This window comes from Rhinoraja longicauda, chromosome 29, assembly GCF_053455715.1.
Source record: "Rhinoraja longicauda isolate Sanriku21f chromosome 29, sRhiLon1.1, whole genome shotgun sequence".
NCBI classification, from domain to species: Eukaryota; Metazoa; Chordata; class Chondrichthyes; order Rajiformes; family Arhynchobatidae; genus Rhinoraja; species Rhinoraja longicauda.
Window position 1 is genome coordinate 1900211 of NC_135981.1, and position 9565 is coordinate 1909775.

The following is a 9565-nucleotide window of genomic DNA, read 5'->3' on the forward strand; positions in this document are numbered from 1 at the left end:
GGATGAACGCACCATGGGAACTACACTCGCCCCCCTGCAGGACCTATACATCAGGGGGTGCAGATCCAGAGCCAGCAACATTATGGGGGACCCCTACCACCCCAGCAACGGACTGTTCCAGCTACTACGGTCAGGCAAACGCCTCCGCTGTCACGCTGTGAAAACAGAGAGGATGAGACGGAGTTTCTTCCCACAGGCCATCAGGACTGTTAACTCTCATATCACCAGGGACTCATTTAATTTACTGTATTCATTTATTTTTTTGTTCTGATTTAGCACAATCCGCAGGCGTTGCCACTTTCATTTCACTGCACATCTTGTATATGTATGTGACAAATAAACTTGACTTGACCAGCTCAGAAGACTAAGGAAGTTCAACCTGTCTCCAATGACACTTACAATTTCTACAGATGCATCAAAAGAAAGCATTCTGTTGATGGTTCACAGCTTGGTTTGGCAACCGCTCTGCAACAAGACCACAAGGACTAGGACTGGAGATCACAGCCTCAGAATTAAAGCACGTTCTTTTAGGAAGGAGAGGAGGAGAAATTTATTTCGTCAGAGGGTGGTGAATCTGTGGAATTCTTTGCCACAGAAGGCTGTGGAGGCCAAGTCAGTGGATATTTTTTACAAGGCAGACATAGATAGATTCTTGATTAGTACAGGTGTCAGAGGTAATGGGGAGGAGGCAGGAGAATGGGGTTAGGAGGGAGAGATAGATCAGCCATGATTGGATGGCAGAGTAGACTTGATGGGCCGAATGGCCTAGTTCGGCTCTTATCCCTGATGACAAGAAACTGCAGGTTGAGAATGCAGACCAGTTCCTCAAACACACCAGGCTCCTCACCCATCGACTCCATCAACACTTCACACTGCCTTCGGAAAGCAACCAAGGACCATTTACACCCCAGTCCTTCCCACTCCTCTCGGACACAAGATAGCCTGATGTGTGGGCGACACGGTGGCGCAGCGGTAGAGTTGCTGCCTGACAGCGCCGGAGACTCGGATTCGATCCCGACTACGGGCGCTGTCTGTACGGAGTTTGTATGTTCTCCCCATAACCTGCGTGGGCTTGCTCCGAGATCTTCAGTTTCCTCCCACACTCCAAAGGCAGACGGATATGTAGGGTAATTAGATTGGTACAATTGTAAATTGTCCCTAGTGTGTGTGTGTGTGTGTGTGTGTGTGTGTGTGTGTGTGTGTGTGTGTGTGTGTGTGTGTGTGTGTGTGTAGGATAGCGTTAATGGGCAGGGATCGCTGGTCGGAGCGGACTCGGTGGGCCGAAGGGCATGTTTCTAAGTTATATCTCTAAAAAACTAAAAGTAAAAACTAAAAGCTTGAAAGCACGCAACAGCAGAATCGGGAACAGCTTCGACGGCTAAGATAGACACAAAGTGCTGGAGTAACTCAGCGGGTCAGGCAGCATCTTTGAAGAAAGATAGGTGACGTCTTGGGTTGGGACCCTCCTTCAGTCTGAAGAGGGGGCCTGACTCAAAACGCCATCTATCCTTTCTCCTCTCTTCCCCTCCCCCTCAGAGGTGCTGCCTGACCCACTGAGTTACTCCAGCACTTTGTGTCTATCTTTGGTATAAACCAGCATCTGCAGTTCTTTGTTTTTACAGCTTCTTCCCTGCTGCAGAAGCAAAGGATGAAATCCCAATCTCACAATGTATCTCCACGAGCCATTGCACTTGCTCTGTAGTTGTAACACTACATTTAGCACAGCTTCCGTTCCCTCTTTGCATACCTGTTGTTTTCGTGTATGGTTTGATTGTACTCGATATGTGATAGGATTTGCCTGGATGAAATGCAAAACAGTTTTCACCGTATCTTGGTACACATGACAATAATACCGAGAGAGAAAGCGAGAATGATAAACAACCCAAGTCAGTCCAACCTCACTCACCCTGTAGCTGAAACCCTCTAATCCAGGCAGCGTTCTGGTAAACTACCCCTGCACCCATCTAAAGCTTCCACATCATCCCTGTAATGGGGCCACCAGAAATGCACACAACACCATCTTGAAAACAGTTTTTATTTTCTCCCCACCTTCCTTCCTTTAGTTCTTTGGCCAAGCCTCCGACTATTTTCCTTAGCAACTCTTGTTAATTAAAACACAAAGTGCTGGAGGAAACTCAGCAGGCCAGGTAGCATCTCTGGAGGGAATGGACAGGCGAATTTACAAGTCGGGACCTTTCTTCAACCTGACCTCCCGAGTTATTCCAGCACTTACTCAAGATTCCAGCATTAACAGTCCCATGTCTTCAACCCCTTGTCAATAGAAGCATCAAGTCTCATGTGATGGAGGTACTTTGTGATAGATGGGTCTACTTTGAATGTTGTGTGGAGACTAGACACAAAATGCTGGAGTAACTCAGCGGGAGAGACAGCATCTTTGGAGAGAGGGAATGGGTGACATTTCGGGTTGAGACCTTTCTTCAGACTCAACCTGAAACATCACCCACTCCTTCTCTCCAGAGATGCTGCCTGTCCTGCTGAGTTACTCCAGCATTTTGCGTCTACCTTCGATTTAAACCAGCACCTGCAGTTGTTTCCTGCACATGTTGTGTGGAGATTGTTGGCCCAAATACTTGTCACCACACTGGTGTCAAAGCTGCCCCAGAACAAAAACCTTCACTGAGAGAGTCATGGAGTGATAGTGTGGAAACAGACCCTTCCATCCAATCTGCCCACACCACCCAACATGTCCCAGCTACACTAGTCCCACCTGCCTGCATTTGTCCCATAACCCTCCAAACCTGTCCTATCCATGTACTTGTCCAACTGCTTCTTAAACATTGCTAAAGTCCCTGCCTCAACTACCTCCTCCAGCAGCTCTTTCCATGTACCCACCAAAGCTTTGCATGAAAACATTACCCCTTCAGCTTCCTATAAAGTCTTTCCCCCTTCACCTTAAACCTATGCCCTCTAGTTCTCAATTCCTCACTCTGGGCAAGAGACTCTATACATCTACCCGATCTATTCCTCTTGGTTTTACACACCTTTACAAGATCACCCCTCATCCTCCTGCGCTCCAAGGAATAGAGTCCCAGACGGCTCAACCTCTCTCTATAGCTCAGACCCACAAGTCCTGGCAACACTCTTGTAAATCTTCTCTGTACCCTTTCCAACTGAACAACATCTTTCCCATCACATGGTGACCAGAACTGACCATAATACTCTAAATGCAGCCTCAACAATGTCTTACATAATTACAGCCCGACTTCCAAACTTCTATACTGATGATCAAACTGAATGACTAAAACTGTGCGCCTTCAAGTCAACTTTCACCCAAAGATGCCAGGTCTTTTGCCAAGAGTCTCTTGCCCACAGTTGGTGAATCGAGGACCAGAGGACATAGGTTTAAGGTGAAGGGGAAGAGATTTAATAGAAATCTGAGGGGTAACTTTCCCCACGTGGTTGTATGGGACAAGCTGCCAGAGGAGGTAGTTGAGGCTGGGATGATCCCAATGTTTCAGAAACAGTTAGACAGGTGCATGGATAGGACAGGTGTGGAGGGATATGGGCCAAACGTGGGCAAGTGGGACTAGTGTGGCGGGGACTTTGGTCGGCGTGGGCAAGTTGGGCCGAAGGGCCTGCTTCCGCGCTGTATCAATGACTCTCCTGCTGAATTGAATCTCTTCAGGTGAAGAAAGTGGGAGATGAAGTCCGTCCGTCCACCCACTCACCCAACCCACCCTCCCTCCCTTCTCGAGTCACAAATCAAACTGAAACCTTCACCCAAAAGCAACCCAAGAACAGGGGAGTTACAGATGGGGCCATTAGTCTTCGTGCCCCCGGGGTTGGGAGGGGAGGGGGGGAATAAAACAAGATGCAAACTCAACGCTACCTTCCAGAAGTCGCCTGACGTCTTCAGGTATGGCCATTGATGCGGCTACGAGCACCTGTCCCCGGCGATGATGGACCGCTCGCTCCCTGTTCAAACACTCGTCAAGGCAGCGGAAAGTTGAGTCAGCGAGAGACCGGGAAAGTCTGGCAAGATGTGACGGTCACGGGTGTTTGCAGGTGGCGAGCTGGTGTGTATTTACAACGTGTGGGCTTGTGTGACCCCCCCCGGTCTGTCGCAGGTGGAGCGGCAGTGTGCGTGTTCACCCCATCAATGCTGAGCGGAATTGGCAGATGTAACTACCCCCCCTCTCGGTCCTCTCTTCTCAACCTCCCTTAAAGGGACATCCGCTCCGTGCTGAGCCAGAGCGCTTAATACTTCTGCACAAACCCGCCGCACTTTGGAAAGAGTTTGCATTTTGCAACAAATGTCACAGAGGTGATGCAGCGCGGAAACAACTTGTCCGTGCCGACCAACATGTTCCATCCACACGAGCCCCCCCCCACCTCCCGCCCGCGTTGAGCCCATCTCCCTCTAAACCTGTCCGTGTACCTGTCCAAATACCTTATGAATGTTGTTATCGTTTCTACCTCAATTACCTCCTCCGGCATCGCGTTCCATTCACCCACCACCTTCAACGTCTTTTAAAAATGCACCAGACACTGGTACTGAAGAGCAGTGAAGATCTCAGAGGGTTAATTGATTGATTTAATTGATTAATTGCTTGCTTGATTGATTAATTGAAAGAAACGTCATGGACACAGGTGATTTGGCCCATTGAATCCACACGCACCATCCACGTGTTCTATGTTATCACCAGAGATAAACCCACTGAGTTACTCCTGTACTTTGTGTTCCACTCTAGACGCCAACATCTGCAGTTGCTTGTATCTCCATACCAGTTCCATGTTATCCCACTTTCTCATCCGCTCCCTACACACCAGGGGCAATTTACTGACCCCCTCCCCTCCCCTCCCCTTCTTATGCAGAGAACAGATGAGGCGCCAAACAGATTTAGCTCTTCGGGCTAACGGAATCAAGGGATATGGGGAGAAAGCAGGAACGGGGTACTGATTTTGGTTAATCAGCCATGATCATATTGTAATGTGGTGCTGGCTCGAAGGGCCGAATGGCCTCCTCCTGCACCTATTTTCGATGTCTCTGTGCCACCATTCCGCCCTGTCTGTATAAGTGCTTGCACTGTGCTCATAGTTCCTCTTGGAGGACCAGTGATCGTTACGTTGTGGTTGACCTACTTCTTAAATCACTGCTGCAGCGTTTATGTGACAGATAAGACCATAGTGCAGGAAGGAACTGCAGATACTGGTTTACACCGAAGACAGACACTAAATGTTGGAGCAACTCAGCGGGCCAGGCAGCATCTCTAGATAGAGGGAATGGGTGGCAATTGTAGATGGAGTTAATGGTCCACGTTGAAGATCAGATGGGATTCAATGCAAAACTGTGACACACGGGTAGAGTTGCTGCCTTACAGCGCCAGAGACCCGGGTTCAACCCTGACTACCGGTTCTGGCTGTACGGAGTTTGTACGTTCTCTTCGTGACCGCGTGGGGTTTCTCCGGGTGCTCCAGTTTCCTCCCACATTCCAAAGACGGACAGGTTTGTAGGTTAATTGGCTTCGATAAATTGTCCTGAGTGTGCAAATTTGTGCTAGTGTAGTGGTCGACGCAGACTAGGTGGGCCGAAGGGCCTGTTTCCGTACTGTATCTCTAAACTAAACCAGATAGATGGAATTAGATCCCAGGTTCGCCAAGCTGACGAGGGCTGAATGGCCTGCTCCTTATCCTATGCCATTGAGCGAAGAGATTGTCTTTGGTCTTGCCAGTATGGAATTGGAAGATTTAATAGGAATCTGAGGGTAACCTTTTCAGTGGGTGTATGGAACGAGCTGCCAGAGGTGGTAGTTGAGGCTGGGACCATCGCAACGTTTAAGAAACAGTCAGACAGGTACATGGATAGGACAGGTTTAGAGGGATATGGGCCAAACGCGGGCAGGTGGCACTTGTGTAGATGGGACATGTTGGCCGGTTTGGGAAAGTTTTGACATAGGCCCTGTATCCACTCTATGACATCCTTCCTTTGTCCCGCCCCCCTGACATCAGTCTGAAGAAGGGTCTCGACCCGAAACGTCACCCATTCCTTCTCTCCTGAGATGCTGCCTGACCCGCTGTGTTACTCCAGCATTTTGTGAAATAAATACCCTCGATTTGTACCAGCATCTGCAGTTATTTTCTTACACTACCTGTTGGGTTCACCAAAGACATGATCGGATAAATTTTGCCTCGTGTGCCCTATTTAGCTGAGATTTTTGTGTCCAGGATTTTGTTAAAAATGGGTCACGAGAGGAAAATAAAAAGTGGATGGAACCACTTATAATGTCAAAGTGGAAAAGCTGTGATCATTTGAATTAACTGGGGCAATTAATTGGAAATTAACAGGTTGGAAATTTACTTTGCTCTCCTCTTCTCGCCGTTGCCAAGCTGTGAATTAAAAATAATCTGCTTAGTCTGGATCTGTCTGTTTAATGGGTGCTTGTGAAATTGTCGAAGAAACACTTCAACATCAAACTGTCGTGTAATGTGTCTGTGGGAATATCTAGAAATAGCGCGAATCCAGATGTTGAACTCATCGCTTCTCAACCCAGTCACGGGTTGCGGATAAAGGCTTGGATGCAGTAATTCTGCGCGGTGTTTAGTTACTTTTTTTAATTATTGGTTTCAAGAGAGTGGAAAAATTTTTTTTCACTTCCTCTCAACTACCGGGGTCAGGTTGTTTTGTGGGTTAGATCAATAAAGAACGAGTAAAATGATGCATGAAATAGCGTTGTGCTTCATTGAAAGGACATAAATACAATAGACAATAGGTGCAGGAGGAGGCCATTCGGCCCTTCGAGCCAGCACCGCCATTCAATGTGATCATGGCTGATCATTCTCAATCAGTACCCCGTTCCTGCCTTCTCCCCATACCCCCTGACTCCGCTATCCTTAAGAGCTCTATCTAGCTCTCTCTTGAAAGCATTCAGAGAAATGGGGGGGGGGGAGAATATTGGGGGAAGGGGGAGAGAATATTGGGGGGGAGAGAATATTGGGGGGGGGAGAGAATATTGGGGGGGAGAATATTGGGGGGGGGGAGAATACTGGGGGGGGGGGAAGGAATACTGGGGGGAAGGAATACTGGGGTGGAGGAATACTGGGGGGGGGGGGGGGAGGAATACTGGGGGGTGGGTGGGATCTTAGCAATGGGCGCAGCGGTAGAGTTGCTGCCTTGTCCTGCGCCAGAGACCCAGGGTTCGATCCTGACCACGGGTGCTGGGTGTCTGCGCGGGGTTTTTGTACGTTCTCCCCGTGACCTCGCGGGTTTTCTCCGGGCGCTCCGGTTTCCTTCCACAGACGTGCAGGTCTGTGGGCTAATTTGGCTTCTGTAAATTGTCACACGTTCTGCCTGTTTAATCTCGCATCTCTAAATTAAAACGAAATGAAACTAAACTAAACCTCCATCGGTGGGAACGCTGTAAGTTGATACAATTGGAACGGGATAACTTCTTTCTACTCCCCCACCCTCGCCAAAGCACATGGCCATTCAATACACTCACGCCAGGCTTCGGAGCAAGGTCCTCACACACACACACACACACCTGTGCTGCGAGATGATTAGCTTTGAGAGCACATGTCACTCACTGTGATGGATGTTTCTTTTTTTGTGTGTGTTTAGTGTTGGTTGGGGTTGTGTAATTTGCTTATTTTATTGGTCTTATTGTTGGACTGTGGGTGACGAAATCTCGTCCAAAAAAACTTGTTTTTTGGTTGACAAATAAAGATATCCTGAATCCTGATCCCCTGCCCTCTCCCCCTGACGGTGGGTGCTGCCTCGCACAGGTGGGTGCTGCCTCGCACAGGTGGGTGCTGCCTTACACAGGTGGGTGCTGCCTTACACAGGTGGGTGCTGCCTTACACAGGTGGGTGCTGCCTCGCACAGGTGGGTGCTGCCTTACACAGGTGGGTGCTGCCTCGCACAGGTGGGTGCTGCCTTACACAGGTGGGTGCTGCCTTACACAAGGGGGGTGCTGCCTTACACAGGTGGGTGCTGCCTTACACAAGGTGGGTGCTGCCTTACACAGGTGGGTGCTGCCTCACACATCAGGGTGCTGCCTCACACATCAGGGTGCTGCCTTACACAAGGTGGGTGCTGCCTTACACAGGTGGGTGCTGCCTTACACAGGTGGGTGCTGCCTTACACAGGTGGGTGCTGCCTTACACAGCAGGGTGCTGCCTCACACAGGTGGGTGCTGCCTCACACATCAGGGTGCTGCCTTACACAGGTGGGTGCTGCCTTACACAGGTGGGTGCTGCCTTACACAGGTGGGTGCTGCCTTACACAGCAGGGTGCTGCCTTACACAGCAGGGTGCTTCCACCTGCCACCTCGCTCCTGCACTCACACCGCCAGCCGACGACCGGACGGCAGGTCAGAGGCCAAGGCCAGGGCCATGTGCGAACAAGCTCACTTTCAAAGGCGTCGCAGGCGAGAGCCGGAATCCCAGCCAATTTGTATCGCTGCCTGCTTGGGGCACGACATTCTGCCGGGGAGTTCATATCTGCCGTTCCAGTCAGCTTCAGTTGTGTTGGAACAAAGCTGTTGTGTATTACGTGTAATTAAATGCCTTGAACGTGTCTTTTATATCGGCCTTAAGTGTGTCCGCGCGAATGAGTTCCACATTCTCATCACCCCTCCCCCGGTAAAGAGGTTTGTCCGGCTTGTACATTAAGAGGCATTAATGATGACTAGTGGCCTTGCGTCTCTGATCTCCGCTCAAATTGGGAATGGAGAACCAGAGGGTATAGTTCTGAGCTAAGAGGGGAAAGACCTAATCGGAACCCGAGGGGCAACTCTGTCACTCAGAGGGTGGTGGGTAGAGGAACGTGCTGCCAGAGGAGGTAGTTGAAGCAAATATTGCAACAACATTTAAAGGACATTGTTTGCGCAGGTACATGGATAATCGAGGCAGGTATTACAGCGTATGATGAGCGTCACTGGGCTTGTACTCGCTGGAGCTTAGAAGAATGAGGGGGGAACCCTCGTTGAAACGTACAGAACAGTGAAAGGCCTGGATATCGTGGGTGTGGAGAGGATGTTTCCACCAGTGGGAGAGATTAGGACCAGAGGAGGTGTTTCTCCAGTCAGAGGAAGGTGAATCTATGAAATTCATTGGTGTAGACTGAGGTGGAGGCCACATACTTGTGTATTTTTAAGGCGGGGGCCGACAGATTCTTGATCAGTAAAGGATGGCAAGGGTTCCAAGGAGGAGAAGGTAGGGGGATGGGGTTGAGAGGGAGAGATTGGTCAGCCATGATTGAATGGTGGGGTAGACTCGATGGGCCAAATGGCCTAATTCTGCTCCCACGACTTATGAACTTATGCAAAGCATTTACAAGACCCTTGGACGGGTGCATGAATAGGAACGGTTGAGAGGGATCTGTGTCCAATGGTGGGAAGATGGGACCAGCTCAGATGGGGTTTTGATGGGTTAGCATGGAAGCGTTGGCATGAAGGGCCTGTTTCGATGCAAAATGACTCTCTGACTCATGGAAACAGCATCTCAATATCCATCATGGATGCATGTTGTTGTTGTTGTTTGTCCTTCGGGTTTGAAGATGACCATGACTTTACTTTCAGTTGGAGGATTGGTGACTGTGGGTCCG

The 9565-nt window shown here is 49.6% G+C and overlaps 1 protein-coding gene across 1 annotated transcript in view; it reads right to left on the reverse strand.

Annotated features, from left to right (window-relative positions):
- LOC144607533 (src kinase-associated phosphoprotein 2-like) overlaps positions 1 to 4117 on the reverse strand; it is a 209206-nt gene extending 205089 nt beyond the window's left edge. Inside the window, exon 1 of the mRNA XM_078424427.1 lies at positions 3851 to 4117. Coding sequence (XP_078280553.1) covers positions 3851 to 3887 — 37 coding nt within the window. The 5' untranslated portion in view covers positions 3888 to 4117. The remainder of the gene's footprint in view (positions 1 to 3850) is intronic.
- Positions 4118 to 9565: the final 5448 nt, after the last annotated feature.